Source organism: Colius striatus, chromosome 3 (assembly GCF_028858725.1).
Source record: "Colius striatus isolate bColStr4 chromosome 3, bColStr4.1.hap1, whole genome shotgun sequence".
NCBI classification, from domain to species: domain Eukaryota; kingdom Metazoa; phylum Chordata; class Aves; order Coliiformes; family Coliidae; genus Colius; species Colius striatus.
The window spans coordinates 70,366,502-70,383,050 of NC_084761.1; the positions used below are offsets into that span (position 1 = coordinate 70,366,502).

The 16,549-nt window shown below is 48.4% G+C and overlaps 1 protein-coding gene across 2 annotated transcripts in view; it reads right to left on the reverse strand.

Moving 5' to 3' along the window:
- PDGFRA (platelet derived growth factor receptor alpha) overlaps positions 1-8,044 on the reverse strand; it is a 35,792-nt gene extending 27,748 nt beyond the window's left edge. The window contains exons 1-3 of one of the 2 annotated variants that reach the window (XM_061993484.1): positions 7,875-8,044; positions 7,488-7,754; positions 654-714 (exon numbers count right to left, since the gene is read on the reverse strand). In XM_061993484.1, coding sequence (XP_061849468.1) covers positions 654-702 — 49 coding nt within the window. In that variant the 5' untranslated portion in view covers positions 703-714; positions 7,488-7,754; positions 7,875-8,044. The remainder of the gene's footprint in view (positions 1-653; positions 715-7,487; positions 7,755-7,874) is intronic. The other variant, XM_061993483.1, reaches the window with a different exon arrangement.
- Between the last annotated feature and the right edge of the window lie 8,505 nt (positions 8,045-16,549).

Consider the following 16,549-nt stretch of genomic DNA (forward strand, 5'->3'; position numbering starts at 1 on the left):
CTATCAAATGACATGTTCAAAACAAGACAAGCTAGTGTATGATAAACAAACACTTAGGCCCACAGCATGAAAGTGGACTCTGTGCAACAAATCAGCAGCAGGGATCCAGACTGTCTTTTAAAACAGTTTCTCACTCCTGCACATGGTATCTCAGCCTACAGACTCTTTCTATATTTGGCACCCTGTGGCAAATCCTGCCCTTCCCTCCCAGCATCATTCGCTCGGCAGATGTTGGGAGGCTCGACAGGCAGTCCCGGTGAGCGCGGTTAGGTGATGTGGCGTGGTGTGTTGTGGTGTGGGAGGATGTGGGGAGCCCACACAGGCAGTGCTGCTTGCACCATGCTGATGAGAAACTCCAGTGGGGCAGGGCTGGGGCAGCAGGAGGTAGGCAGGCTCACTTTCCCTGTACAGACAGGCAAACTGGGCGGGAAGTCAGAGCAGCTGTAGGGGTGCCAAAGCAGCCCGCACAGGATAGCAAAAGTACTGCCTTCTTGGTAGGTCTTGTCTTAGCCTACTGAAGTGCAGAAAATTCAAGCCTATAGCCAGCTGGAAACCACGTGGCATTTGTTATCGTGGGTACGATGAGAGCAAGCTTAAACATGAATTTATGAAGGAAGAAGAGTGGAGAGGCTTAGAGGGCTGTGGAACATTACCTGTGAGAAAACATTCTAGGATGAGGAACATCCATGGGGAAGTACCCATAGCTACTGGCAACTGAAACAGAAAGGAGACAAGAGAGAAACAATTAATGAACTGACGATGGTGTAAAAGTTTGCAGGACTCTTCTGTTGCAGAGCTTTAGCTCAGCATCCTGTCACATTGAACAGGAGAAAACAGCCCCATGACTCTGGTTTACACCTGAAGCCCATTGAGACTCATGCCATCACATCCCATGAGGCACGTGAGGCCACAGACACATCACTGGCATGGGGAATGCAGCTGAGGCAACATAACCCCTTCCTTCTGTCAGGGCATATCCCCCTTTCAATCAGCCTGTGAGCATCTCTGGTGCCCTCTGATGCTCTGGGACTGAGTCCACAGAAACACCACTGCACAAAGGCAGTACCCTCACCAGAAGCAGTGAGGATGCAATGGCTTTATGCAGTACGTTCTGATCTTTTAGCTGCAAGCAGCTTTTATGAGAGAGAGAAAGAAAAAAAAACAGTATTTTTTAAAGCTACATTATTACAAATAGTACAATCCTGAGTGATATTTTGCCATTGTATGTGTGTGTATATATATATATATATATGTGCCATATATATGTGTATATATAGCTTACTGGGTACAGTGCAATACAATAGTGTTTACTGCTTATTTAGCAAGAATTCCCTTGACTGAGAAGCACACTATTTGAAACATATGCTGAAATTTTCTAACAGGATAAATCCATGACAGACTGTAGGCCAGTCCTGACATTTGCAGAGCATCTCTTCTTCCCAGTGGTCTGGAGAGTCATGGATCACAGGCAGTAACTTCAACTTTCAAAGGCATAATTCTAAGGCATCAGTCTTGAAAAAGTGACAACAGCAATAAGCACCTATGTAATATTTGTGCTGTCTAACTACACTTCTACTTAAAAACTTCAAGCAGCCTGCTAGATAACTGCCTAAGAAGAAGCTCTTACAAGTCCTGCTCCCATTGAAATTAATAAGCATTTTGTTGGTGACTTTAATAGTAACTGGACTTGGCCCAAAGTCAACATAGATTTAAAAAAAGGCTACACTGAAGAGCCCTTAATCTGAAACACAAACCAAAGAGTAAAAAAAGAAAAAGGATGATGTGCCAAGATGGGGACTACTTTTCAAAGGTTCTGGAGAGTTTCAATTTACTCTCTGGTATTCAGTTCCTGATGCTGAGATAGGAAAGCACGTAGGTGCCTCTAGTTATTACGACTGTGCCAGTGCCATATGGGAGTTAGATGCTTACAACACACCGAAGAGTGTTTCTGAACTAGTCCTGCTTTCCTCCTGCAACATGTAGAGCAGACAATGCGCCTTTGCAAACCAAAAAGTATTTGATGCTCAAATCAAACATAAAGGACTCAGAAAGCAGGATTAGAAGATTTATAAACTACTAGCCTCAAAACCGTGTACAAACAACTTTGGGAATTCAGCTGATGACATTCCAACAGAGACAAGGCATTTTGCCTGATTCTTCAATTAGCAATAATTACTGTGTGTTTATGTATCTGTCTCCCATCAATAACAGACTCTCAGATATCAAAGAGGTCCCTCAGTTTCAGCCTCCTTATTTGTTTTTATCACATTTACATCCTTTAATTTTTTTCTGATAAAGTAACCCACTGTAAATCTTGACAGACTTACCATGATCTGCTTTATTGACCCAACTCCTAGCCTCCCAAGTTCCACAAGACAATGTTACCTCACTGTCTGCCAAGTTTCCTTTTGCCTTTACTCTCCAAAAGGCAGATCTCTCCCTGTTTTCTGTTGTTTTTCCAGACTATTCAGTGTAAGTGATGCAACACAGAAGGAGAAAAAAACAAAGCTAGCTCATCTCTTGTACACTAGCCTGCAGAAGCTCTGCTGTGGTCGGCTTGCACTGTTGCAGGGCAGTGTGTATGTGAAGACTGAAGCTCCACGACTAGACTGTTGTAAGTACAGGTGGTGTCATTTCCAAAGTGTGACTTGGAATTTGCTGTCTTGGTTGGGCTGTCATAGAAATCAATAAGAGCAGAAAGTCTCAATCTACTGGTGCAGTTTAAAAACACAAGGACTTAACTAAATTTGCATTTTTCCATTTGCTATTCTTTCACAACCCAGAGCTTTGATCTTTCCTCAATGACCTGTTAATCTCATCAAGACCCAGAGCAACACTTCTTCACTGTGAAACACAGAATAATGTACTAAGGATTCACCTAAGGATTCTATTTTAACTGGAGTTATTTACATCATGCATCTAACTTAATTGTGCTGATGTCCCATCACCAACATATCCTGGCAAGTCAATACTAGAGTCAAGGTTTAATACAGGTACAATTCCTCACCTGAGAGTTTACTCATTCCCATAATGCCAAGCAGGTAGACTTATCATGGATTTGTTTCTCTACAATCACCTAATTTTCTATATACACTTATTTGGCTTTTTTACCTTACTTATGGTAGCACAGTCTTCTTTGTCCTAAACCACAAAATACCAGATATGAATAAATAAATCACATTCAGTTCTAACATCACTTCGTCCAACCAAAAATTGTTGTAACCTCACTGAAGCCAGTTGGTTTACACAAGCTGAAGCCCAGAATTGACAGCACATATACAATAGAAGTTTGAGCCAATCTTACATTCCTTGCATACCTTGAACATTGCTAGCTAAAATAGAAACATGGGTGTGTACACTGAAAGATAGGTGATGCCATGAAGGGTTTGCCAAACTCTACACAGGGGAGACTGATTGACCAGCATAAAACAGTCACTGCATCTACTTCAACTGCTGGGTTTTGAAAGAATCTGACTGAAACACTGGTATCTCTTTTGTGTGCTTTAGTGATTAAAAAAAAAAAAAAAGTCATGAAAATAACATCTGAAGAACAGTTATCAGCTAGGAGTTAGGCTTCCAAACACTCACTGCCAAGCACTGCTTTCCTTACCCAAGAGAGTTGCCTTGACTGCTGCACAGAAGACAGAGTAAAATCAACATCCAGAAAGCTGATAGAAATAAATGCTTAGAAAACAATTCTATTCCTAGTAATCGCTCCGCAGGACCTAGCGAGAAAGAACGGCGGTGTACCAAGAGCTAACGGTATGTATTTTTTTCAGACTGCTGTAAATCAAACAAAGACTACTTTCAAGACAGAAAACTAGCCCATCTATCAGAAGACTGGAAACTACCAGACTGATTTCCTGCCAGCTACTCAGTCACTACAGTTCATGCTCCTCGCCACATGATGGCAATGTTGATCCACATTAATGAACCGAATTGCTTGCCGAGGAGAAAGGCAACGCTCTACTCAGACTAAACTGGGTCTCTTGGATCAACTTAAAATTCAGATTTCTGGTGTTTTAATTTCACGCCACTTAAACGATTTAAGAAACAAAACAAAACAAAAACCAAATCAGCAACAACCAAAAAAACCCAATCAAGACCAAACTGGTCCCTATTGTTCTGCATTTACGTAAGTGATAGGATGGTAGTTGAGTTGCAAATTGTAGTGATGTAATTATCCTGGTTATGAGAGGGATGGATAATTTCAGTGGTGATTTTGTCAGAGTGGTAGTCAGTCCTTCTGGGAAGACTGATATTTTCCAGGAAGAGCTCAGGACAGCCCAAGAAAAGAGGGAAACATTTCCTCTTTGCAAAATATGTCACTAGCTGACTGTAAGTGTTTCAGTCAGGACCTCTTGAAACTTTTCTTGGTTCTCAGCTCCCAAATTGAAAACTCAGTTCTCTGTAACAGTAGAGCTGCCCTGAAGCACTAACAAGTGGGTCTGAAGGTTTCAAACAACAACAGAAAATTGCTTCAATGAAAAAGACTAGCATAAATATTTTCTGAAAATAAGGCTTGTTCCACATCCACTTTAAAAGTATTTACATCTGGCATAGCCTGTACGTGGGAATAACTATGCACCAAGTTGAGCCCAGTGCTGGGCTCTTGCAGAGCGCTTTGGGCTCTGCAGGACACATGGTGATGACTGCCACCCAATGAGCCTTCTAGTCAGACTCAATTCTTCAGTCTACACCTCAAGACTCCACCAGACCAAGAGCTAAAAGTGAGTGGAAATTTGCAAAGTCAAAATATCCCACTCAATCCAAAGAGAATTTTCCAGAATGTCTCAGAAAACAGATAAAATGACTGGCACTTCCAAGGAGTACATCTCACTTAGATTCTCATGATCAAATCAAAGAACATTTCAGATCCCAACTCAAAGTGCTCGGAAGCACTGTATGGAAAAAAAAATCCACCTCTGATGACCACAAGAGCTAGGAAGGTTAGCTTTTGCAAACTTTTCCCTTGGGTGCCCACGCAAAGTTGTATTGGCTTGAAAGAGATGAGTCAAGCAGGAGAGCAAGGCAAGGAGAGAAAGGATTGTTTGCTTACTTGTTTGCTCTTCTTAAATTATCAGCAATTCTTGCCATTACCAGGAAAAATAAGAGAATCTCTAAGAAGTCATTCCCTGGCCTTTCAAACAAAGCAAACATCTTCAGCTAAAGTTTTTTAGAGTTCACGTGCAGAAGTACTGCAATTGTGGCCATGATGATCTGTAAGTGAGGCAAGGACTGTGTAAGGTTATGTATGTCACCCTCATTTTTAGACCCAGTGGTATAGCTGGAAATAATCCTCCAGGTCTGTGGTATGCAAGGTTTTTTCTGTCTCTACACATTGTACTCGAATCCTTACTCGATCCTGTAGTGCTGTGGAGAGGTATTTTTATTAAAATATTTATTACTTCCTGCTTTGTTGAAACCCAATACCTACATATTGCTCTCATGGCCGCATGAAGATTTCCCATACATCAATGAGCAAACAAGATGAGCAAGGATGGCCCCAGAGCCGGATGGCAGCTGGGCTGGCACACCTCCTGCTTCTGGTTGCCTGCAGAGCACTACCAGAACAAGAGGTCTCCTTTTAAAGCAGCAGGAGAGCGCCTGCAGGCTGGGAGAGCTGTTTTGCTTGTGGACTCCAAAATCCCAGTGCTTTGTGCGGTCTCATTTTTCTTCAAACTTTTTTTTTTCCCCAAAAGCTTTGAGATTGGCTAAACTGCTGCTCAGTTGAGGGTCTTTCTAAAATGCTCTTTGTTAACTAGAAGTTAACCCGAAGTCGCTTGCCTGTAGATCTTTCCCTAGCTTTTCTAAGACGCGGAGTTAAAAGTGTTATCTCCACCGTTGAGATTTTCATCAGCCAATGACAGAGGAACCTTTGATGCCCGTCTCCTTCCTTTGAGCCCATCTCTTGCCCCATCCATGGACTCAGAGTTAAGGCAGCTGTGTTGGGACCACAGCTGAGCTCCGCATCGCCCCTGGGAGATGCCAAGGCCGCAACAAGCAACCTCCCGCGTGCGCCCCATCGGGGAGACGGCGCGCCGCCTACAGCCAGCCGAGACTGGAGTGAGGATGGCGGAGGGGGGTTACGAGCACACTCTCCAGCCCCCATGGGGCTGTAACCCCCCGCGAGACCCTGCCTACCCACAGGGAGCCTGAGAGCAGTCCCCAGGGAGCGGGGAAGCGGCCCCTAGGGCTAGAGTCGCTGCGGATCAAAGGCTGCCCGGGACACCGAGCAAAGCTAGCAGAGTGTCTGGCAACTCCCAGACACTTCGCTGTTTGTCTGGGAAACAATAGGAACGCCTTTGCCAAGCTGCAGCGATTTTTTTTTTTTTTGACGCGAAGTAGCCAGGAAAACGAAAAGCCGGGTAAGGGAGACGGAGAGGGGCAAAGCAAGGCTGTGTTTCCCTCGGGGGATGGCTGATTCTACTGGCACTGTAACCCGGGGCTTCGTCTCTAGCCCTCTCGCTCGGGAGAGGCACGGACCCCGAGGGCGCGAGGTCTCGACGGCGGTGTCCTGCTGTGCCCAGCTTACAGCTGCGGGCCCAAGGGAGAGCCGAGGGCCAGCAGCCCCGGCGACGGGTCCGTTGGTCCCCGTCCGGGACGAGGCGATGCCCTGTCCGCCCCGGGCAGTCTTGGGCACCGGAGAGGTGCCGGGGAGCTGGAACATTTGCAAGAGTCGAGTCGAAAACGCCATCGAGAGGAGTTGGAAACGTGCCCCTGGGGCGGGCAGGGGGCAAAGCGTCACCCCCGCCGCTGCCCCGCCGCCACCTCCCCGTCGAGATGCGGGCAAGCCCTGGAGGCTGCTGCCGCCTCACCGGATCTGTCGCTGCTGGCTCCAGAAAATATCATTTTTTAAAAAAGAAAAGAAAAAAAAAAAAAAGTTGTCGAAGTCCTGTTCTCTGGAACGGCTCCTGGGCTGCGGGATCCGCGTCCAAAAATGTTGAGCAATGCCGCGGACAGCCAAAAAGCCATTTCCTACTTGCTCCTAGGACTTTTCCAGGGGACTCCAGCCTGGCAGAAGCTGGCACGTTAGCAACCTCCGCGCTTCACACAATCCAAACGGTGGCCGCGAAGACTTTGCCCTCCCCCAGGGTCAGGAGGCGGTGGGCTCCGCGAGTCCGACGGGGCATGCGGTGGGGTTGGCGTTCCCGTTGCAAGAGGGGACTGTAAGCTGGAAAGGCTCCAGGTACCCAGGCTGCCTAAATTCAGCATCTTCTCTTTCCGCTACGACGTGTTTAAAAAGGGGAGGAAAAGAAAAAAAAAGACGGGGCGCGCAGGGATGGAGATTGGGTTGCCTTGGGCGGACTGAGTGTGTGCCACTGCTCTAAACCTCGGGGGCAGTTTAGGCTACCCGGGTCAGGGGGATGAGGTGAGAAGGGGAATCTGAAGAGAAGAAAGTGGTGAAAAACAAAGGGTGGGGGAAGGGACGGGAGAGCAGCGGGACGAAGGAAGCAAGAGATGCGAGAAGAGGGGGAGCCGCTTACTCTGTCGGTGTGTGTCCCCCAGTCCGGGCGGGCACCGCCAATGCCCGTGGAGCCCTGGCGAGCAGCTCCCGCCCGCGCTGCAGGAATGCGGCGCGGTGGCCCCCGATGTCACAATGTGTTTGTCATTAGCTCTGCCCGCGCTCCTCGCTGCCGCGCCCCGACGGCCCGCAGAGCGCCGGCTCCCGCTCCCTCCGTCGCCTGCGCCCCGCGGGAAGGAGCTCCCGCCCGGCATAGAGCATCGTGAAAAAAGAGGGAAAAGAAGGCAATCTACAAATTAAAAACAATAACAAAAAAAAAAAAGAAAAAGAAAAGAAGGGGAAAAAATAAAAATAGGGGGAAAGGGTGAAAAAAGAGAAAAAGGTGGGGAAGCTGCCACTCACTTCTTACCTTGTCCTTTATTATCCGCAGCCCCAATCCTGCAGGCTGTAAAGTATCCAAAATATGTCCACGTCTTTTGTGACTTTCCCCGCTTAGCCGCGCTCTTTCTCTCCCACTCGCCCTCCCTCCCGATCCAACTGTAATGGTCTCACAAACCGCGTCCCGTAATTGATTCAATGTTATAGTCCATCCTTCCAAAACTAATCATTTGCTTTAAGTAAATAGCTGTCAGGAAATGAAGCCCCCCCTCCGGCCCCTTCAGAATAAGAGCCGTCCTGGTTCTCCCGGCGCCCCCAGCCCCGCGGCCGGAGGCGGGTGCGCCGGCGGGAGGCTTTTACGCAGGCAGGGGGGCCAGTCTCTGCCTCCAGATTTCACCAGCCTTGCAGGGGAGGGGGGAGGTTAGCCATATGGCAGGGGCGAGGGGGAGGAAAGGGGGAAGCGGGGAGGTTTGCACTGCAGGGGGAGAAAATTTAAAGAAAAAAAAAACAAAACAAAACAAAACAACATCCAACCCAAAAAAACTTTCATGAAAAACTCCGAGTGCTCCCAACTTCATGAATGAGTCTTCCCTCCCTAGACCCTCCAGGACGGTGGGCTCAGTGTCCACTGCCACAATTTGAGTTCAGGGATGGGGAGTTTGATCTGGAAACGAATTTGCGGCTTCCTCGTGTCCTTTCTAACATCATTGAGCTTGGGCTTGGGCTAGAGAACTGGATGGACGGCCGTGAGCCAGCCAGGAGCAGGAGACACTGAGAGAGAGGGGGAGAGACGCATCGCTAACATTTATGAATGAAAGATACAACGAAAGGTAAACTTCGCCAGGAGCCAGCCCCCCCAAACCCCGCTCCTCCGACGGGACCAGCAAATCTCTTCTCTTCCACTCTGACTTTGCTTTGCGCAAAGCAAGTAAAACCCAGTAATAATCGAGCCGAGGGGCCGGAGGTGCCTGAGGATGCGAGGGCAGCGCACGTCAGAGTCCGTCCTGTTTGAACACGCTCCAGATGGAGCTTTGATCACTGCCGGGGAGCCAGCAGTGGGTATCTCTGCTTTGTTGGCTGTCGCTATCTCCTAGCGATAAGAGGTGGCCGGGGGAGCTGCCGTCGTAGCCCTTCTGCAGCGAGCGCGGCCGGTAGGGCGATGCGGCGGCCGCGGGAGAGGGGGCAGTGTAGCCCCAGGAAAGGAGCTGCGCGGTGGGCCCCGACAGACGGACCGACAGCCTCCTGGGGAGGGCACCGGCACCGGAGAGGCTCCCCGGGGCTTCTCCCGGTTCTCCCCCTCCCCAGTCTGTCCTCTTTACCGACCCCCCCGCCTGGCATCTTTTTTTTCCTTTTAGTATTGAACAAAAGAAAAGTTTATTCTCAAAGTCAAGCGCCAGGATCCCGTGGGGTTTTCTATCTTTTCTAAGCGAAGGAAAATTAAACCCCTGAAGTGAAGTTGCCCCGAAGAGTACAGAGCAGGAACTAGAATCAACTCCCCTGGAAGCGCGCTGGGGCTGAGGTGGCCTGGCCGGGCTCACAGTGTCCTTGTGTCCCGGCCGCCACTCCTGTACCCTCGACTTGAGGGAGCGCTCAGCCCCGCTATTGCTTCCACATGTGCCTCCAGGAAATCATCGGAGTCAGATTTGTGAGCAGCCCCTGGCTGGAATGCTAACAGGACACCGTAAGACTTGTGAATAAACAACAGGTTCCCAGTGAGTCAAAAGCATGGCAAAAAACAAACAACAACAACAAACCCAACCAAACAAACAAAAAAAACACAATCCAGGATAAAAAAAAAATCACCGCACCCTGGAACTCTATCTGCACAGCCAGCAGCCTGAACCCCTTCTTTTATTGACGGAAAAGTGCTATCGAGACTTAGGTCAGGCCCTCGTACGCTCAAGCCCCACGAAGATGTGAGGTTCAGGACAGCGAGCAGCAGCTGCCCGTGAGCTCCAAGGCGATCCCACCCAGCCCCGCCGGGCTTTGGCCGCGAATTACCGTCGGGAACGTTTCTGGTTTAACGTGCGGGATGGTGGGGGTGTTTCCCGGAGAAGCACCGTCAGGATGGGATGTAATGCGAGAGTTACTCTTGCAAAAAGAAAGGAGCAAAAGGAAAGGGGAGGAGGCGCCTTCTGGTTGCAATTACCTGCCTCATTTGAATAATGCCTTTGTCATGATCATTATCGAGGGGTCGTTAACGGCTTCCACGTGGGATCTCACAAGACTCAGTGAAAAACTAAAAGTTGCAAATTGGGGGACTGGCAAAGCTGCCAGCCAGTCCAGGCTGGGGACCGGGAGGGTAGTATTCCTGTCTCCCGGGGGAGCAGTGACACTTTGCCCGACGTGGCTGCTCCCTTCCTCAAGCTAAGGTCCAGGGCGGGACAGGCGCGGGGTCGATCCTCCTCCGACCTGTCGGCAGCGCCCATGGGTCAGCCCCATTGGCAGAGAAGCGGGTAGCTAAACTCTCTGAGGCGGCTGCTGAGCTCTACACCCCACCTCGTGTGCTGCAGGAGAGTTCCGTCCAGGGAGGTGCGGGGGATTTGGAGTTAGCAAGAGGAGAGGCCGCGGGTGGGGGGGAATTTTACCTCCTCTCCTCTCCTCTCCTCTCCTCTCCTCTCCTCTCCTCTCCTCTCCTCTCCTCTCCTCTCCTCTCCTCTCCTCTCCTCTCGCACAAGGCATCCCGCTAGCATGTGTTTATGCAGCAACAGATGGAAGCTGCACATCTTAAGCAAAACTATGGCGCCTGGGTTAGGGCTGCTCCCGCCTGTTTATGCTCCGAACCTGCCTCGGGGGCGTATGTCTCTCCCCGGGCCTGCAGTGCCAGGCAGGGGCTCGGTAACGAGTACTAATGGGGTGTTTTTACTCGCTCCCCTCTCGGACGCTTCCAGGGGGGCTGGGACCAGCTCAGCATCACACTCCCCTGGAGGAGTCACAATTTGCTGCCAGTAATGAGTCCTTTCCTGCGACTCTCTCCCAAGGGTGAGCCGAACAGCGTTTAGCCGGCTCAGGCTATTAGGCAGCCTAATAGGTGGCTCATGTGGGGTCCGGGCGGTCCCCTGTAGGGCGGGGGCGGGCGAGAGGGGGTGCCGCGACTCGGGCCCCGCGGGAAGTCCCGCTGTGAGGCCACAGCCTTTTGTCTCGGTGGGAAGGCAGGTCTGGGTTTGATTATCGTTACCCACGTTGCAGCGACACACGGTGTGAGGGTCAGCCGCAGCCTGCTCACCCTTTTTATTTTTTGGAGCCGGAGCCTCTGCGTGCTGAGGAGCAGCTACAGTCTGCAGCAGAGACCCCTCAAACCCCTGAGAGAGGGAGAAGGCAGAGCAGCTTCTCATCGCTTATCGCTATAAATCTGCGTTCCCGTCTACCGCAGAGGAAGGGGAATGCAGCGGTGAGGGCTTCCTGAGACAGAAGGGGAGCAAGGCAGGGGGCCACCAGGACCCCAGCCCCCTCGGGAGACCTGCGCGCTGCCCCAGTGCATTTACAGCCCTACCGGTTTGGGATTTTTCTTTCCACAACACCGGATTCCCTGATTTTGTTTGTTCAATAGTGGTTGGCTTTGAATAGCAGAGATTCCGTGTCACAGGCAGCACAGGGAGCCAGACAAAAGAAATTAACGCCGCACGGCCTGCCCGCCACAACCTTTCTGTCGATTCCCCGCACGGCTGGTTAAGGTAGCTCCCCGTGCCCGTCGCTTTCCCACTGTGCCCGCTGCTGCCACCACGTCGAGCTCTTTTGCTTTCACCGTTGCGCTTGGCTCTTGACACTAAAAGATGCCAAAACAGTCGGGGAAGCCTTATTCTTTGAAAAATAGACGTTGTTTTTCCTCTTGCTCCCGCCCTTTACTTTTCGACCGGGGCAGATTGATCAGGCCGCTCTGTTCCAGAAGCGGTCCGAACGCCGTTTAGGGGTGAGGTGAGGCAGATCAGAAGGGAGACTACAGGTGGTTCCTCCAGATAGCCCTTCACCGGCGCCTTTACCCCTCGCGTGGCTCTGCCCAGGCCCGGCTGTGCGGGACCGCCGGCGCCTCCCGCCCGCGGGCCGGGCTGCACGGGACCACTGCAGCCGCCCGCGACACTAGAGGGCAGCGGAGGCCGCGAGAGCCGCCCATACCCCCGCCAGCCTGCAGTGTTTCTGCTGTTAAGGAAATGATCGATCGGGTTTGGAGAGGGTAATAGAGGGATCGTCCTCCCATCCGCGAGAACCCGTGGGTCCAGCCCTGTACAGCCCCGTCCCAGCGGCCGGCGGGGCGTGGCGAGTTGCAAATAAAGCTGAGAGAGCAATTTCTCCCGTACCACAAATGAAAAATTTCCCCTCTGGAATCAAAGGACCTCCTCTGCTGATTCAGCCCAGGTTTGATTTTGGTTGGCAACTCCCGACATCATTATCTCTCTCTTTGTTCTTTCAAGCCGCAGCAATTAATGGATTACAGCAGGAGGAAAACAGAGACAGCCAACGCTGCTCTGGTTCTGCATCTATTTGCTATTAATACAGCTTTGCCCCCTCGGGCTGCCGTGCTCAGGGACACAGCCCTGAGTTCTGCAAGGAGGAGTTGGCTGGTGTGCAAACCACCCTGCACATAGTGGTCACCATCATCCTTGACCCAATGGGCATGAGCCAGGCATCCTTCAGCCCTGATCCATATCAGTGTCAGCCTCTGTAGGTGCATGAGTTGGCTACGTCCACCATACATCCCTCGGATGAGCACAGAAGAGCCAAACTAGGATAAGCATCACCAAGTGCCAAACTCAGAAGAGTCCCAACATGTCTGCTTACTGACTACCCTGAATTGGGATGTCACTTCTCTACTTCATCCCACAACAAGTTTTCTCCTGATGCTTGCTGATGCCTGCTGATTAACAATACATCCCTTCAGAGTGATTTGTCATAGAACTGGAGCTGTGGTCAAGGTTTCTGAATTGTAATTGCTTTTCTAAAAGGATCTCTCTCCTCCCTGGATGTTTCATGCTTAAAAAGACGATCACAAGCAAAACATTATCTCTCTGCTTCTGTGGCATGGAAAGATTATGAGTATGGGTCTTCCCCATCCCAAGGATAAAGAGGAGAGAAAGCCATCAATGCCTCCTGAAAGCTTGCAGAATTGAGAGTTGTGTGGAGACAGTGGAGGTTATGAGTTTCACTCTATGCTTTCCAAAACATCTCAGCTTCTAATCCACCCTTAGGAACTGCAAGAATCAGCATCCATGTTGATACAGTCAGCAAAAAGCTCCAAATCTGACAATGAATTTAGTCATTCCCCTTAATCATTGGATTGAGCCATTCATTTAACTTATATATCAAGATTGTGCTGGAGGTGAGCTGGCTAGAGGTGTGAATCACATTGTCACTCCTCTTGCAGTGCTATGTGTTTCCTGTACTGAAACACAAGATTGAGCTTAGTTCTAAGCATGATGGAAGAAATCAAGCAGGTGCCAATTGCACCAAGAACCTTTCCAAGAATGCCAGTGAGTGAAGCCTATGCGTTCAGCTTGCTTGCTTTACTTGGGAGGCAGGAGGGACTGACACACTGAAAACTCAGGAAACTGTTCCTCTCTCTTTCGTCACTCCTACAAAAGACTTTTTTTGTGCTTTTCCATTTTGTCTGTTTGCTTTCCTTGTGTCTGTTCCTTTGTCACCAGGTTTCAGTTGGTATCTCATCTAATTCTGCAGGGAGCACTTTCTGCTTCAGTTACATGTTTATGTGCCTGTCAATTGCTGACAGTCCTTTAGAGGACTCAGTTATACACACTTCACTTGAGCAAGGTGGTTGCAGAGGTGGAAATAAGGTTAGAGAAGAACATGCAGGCACAGGTTCCTCTGGACGTGAAGATACAGCTCAGGCTTATCTCACAGAGGGAAGCTCTGGCACAGTTCCATAACAGGGGATATGGTAGCATGTGGGTAGGTTTCGATCCCTGAACTGCTGGCTGTTTTAGTCAGATACTCTGGTTTTTAACCTAAGTTATCTTTTAAGAAAGAGTCTAATGTGGAACCTGGGCCAGATTCTGCTCTGTGTAAATCTGGTGTAACTGACTTCAAGGGAAATATTCCAGATTGAATCGGGTATAATTAAGATTAAAAATTGGCTCTGGAAGTCTTTTCTTTGGCAATAAAGTCAGAGAAGTACTGTGAAGAAAAATAATTCAAACCAGAACATTGTTTCAGTGCTCTTTTAAATAACATGTGCTATAGGCACTTTGAAGGCATTTGTTCTCCATGGCAGCAATATTTTAAAACTTTCACTTTGGTTCCACTAAACAAGTTAACCCTTGATAACCAACAGTGTTTAAAATGCATTATGTACAGAAACTTACTGTTTTACAGGACACTGTTCAAACAACAAACAGCAACAAATTTCCATTAAAATGACACGATTGCTGCTGCGGCAGTACCAAGCTTCCTCTTGCCTGTGAAGCCGTGAATTTCACTGATCTAGCTGCAACATGGGCATTGCAATGAATCTGAATTTCTATCTTACTTGCCCACAGTTTTCTTCATAGGACAAACCTTGTTATCTGACTGCTAAATTTAGCACACCGAGAGGAGCAATTTTCAGAAGGCAATTGCTCAGTATTCCTGGAAAGCAAGCTCTGAATGGAGTTCCTAAAGGACCAATGAGAAACTGAAGACTCATAAATTACTAGACATTTTTCTGACACCCATGAATCAAATGCCAAGATGTCCTTTAATAGTTTCTGTGTCTGATATCACTTAGTTTGTTAGGCCCATGTCCCTAACAGAAACTATTTCACCATAATTTGGTTGCAGTTGGTGAGAAGATGGTGACAGATTTTTTCTGGGTCTGGCATTCAGCCCCAAAAAAATCACAAGGACATTTGTCATTCTCTTGAGTGGTCCCAGACTTTCACCATAGGTTAATCAGATCTTTCTTTAGAGTATGTAGGAAAAGGGAGGGGATACAGGAGGGAAAGAACCATCTGTCTTTGATTCTTTGTGGCATATGAAGAATATGGACTCAGAAAATGTGTTTTGCTCTTTTTAACTGGAGTTGGGATGTAGGAGGAGTCAAACTTGGTTTGTTATTTTGAAAGTACAGGAATATTAAGCCTTCATGTCCACTGCCTTTTTGCTAGAGGACTCCTTGCTGAATCACTGAACAAAACCTGATGGTGAAACCGACTCCTTCACAAAGCAATCTTTTGAGCTGTTTATTGAGCAGGTTGGTAGAGTTAGGAAGCACTGAGATACACATCATTCCCAACCTCCTGCTGCAATGAGCTTATCCACCATCCTCCCGCCGCCCTGCACAGGTACCTCACAGGGATGAAGGAAGCAAACACGGGAGAGCCCAGACTGCAGCTCTGAAAGGACCTCTACCGCAGGAGCTGTGAAGAGGGGATCCACTCTGATTTTACCCATTAGAGGTTTCTTTCAGAGAAAAGGAATCCTAGGATAATCCCTCACTTTCCCAGCCCTTTGTTCCATGTTAACAGCCTAAGTGCTGAAAGAAGAGCAGTAATTATACAAAAAAGTGCCCAAGTCAGGACAATGCTCTTAGCTGGCTGTCTTTGTCCATCAGTCAAGGACATAGCAAAGAAGGAACAGAGCAGGAACAGACTACTTCATCCCTATTTCCTATTTTCATAGTCAAAGGCAATAGAAACGTGCTCTCCTCTTTGTCAAGAAAATACAGAATTTCCTTTCCTTCTTTCTTTGTGATGGGAGAAAACACTTGTAGAGCCAAAGTAAATCCAAATAAATTCTTGCAATTCCTATCCATCACTGAACTTATATTTTCTCTTCTGAGTTATTTTTCTCCCAATGTATCTTATACTACTGTAAGGAAAAGGTATTATTTAAGTCCATGCCTATATGAAACTTTGGTTTGAACCCCTCATTAAGAAAGCTTCAGGCAGAGTCTCTGGTGATCTGAACAAATTTGCAAAGCCTGCTCCAATTATCCTTTTTCAAAACTTAGCAGGTTTTACTCAACTTGATAAGATGAGGAGTTTGAGGAAATGCTTTACTCCAGAAACATCAGCAGTTGTACAGCTGGGGGCTGATCAAAACAGCGCTTGGAAGTATAAGTGTAGCTTCTGCCATTAACAGGGAAGTCAGAGGCACACAGCTCTGCTTATGGGAGGTTAAAATAGATAGACAGACAGTTTGAGTAGACAGAAGCCATTGTAAATAACTGAAGAGTTGAGTGCTTTTTCTTTTCTGAGAGACAAATGGTCCTCCAGCCCATTTAGCACCTGCCACTGCCTCTGCGCTGCCCTTTACTCTGTGGGGTTGCTTTTTCTGATGGCTTCTGAAGTTCTCCTGGCTTCAAATTCCTTCTCCGTATGTTGTCTATTTTCATTACTGCCTATCCCAGTATTGACTTAGGAAAGAAGGAGAGTTAAAAATAGCTAGTTCCCTTACTGTCTACAGGTCTTCTGCCTAGCTTTGCTTTAGGCCTGTGAATCACAAGCATTGGTTTAAACTGTCATTACCATCTGAATAGAGATAGGTGGAAAAGAGGAACTAGGGTAGGCAGACACCTCATGTGAGTTTATTTTGAAGAGAGAAGTGGGATCACAGTCAAGGATATTTGCATCCCATTTCAGCGGCAGGGATTATTTGGAATAAAGGATGCAACAAATTTACTTTCAGAAAAATGTATTGGATGTCTCAGAGTCCGCTGGAGCCTGAGTGAAGCCTGCGGTGAGTATCTTCACTTCCTCCCTTCTTCTTGCTGCCACC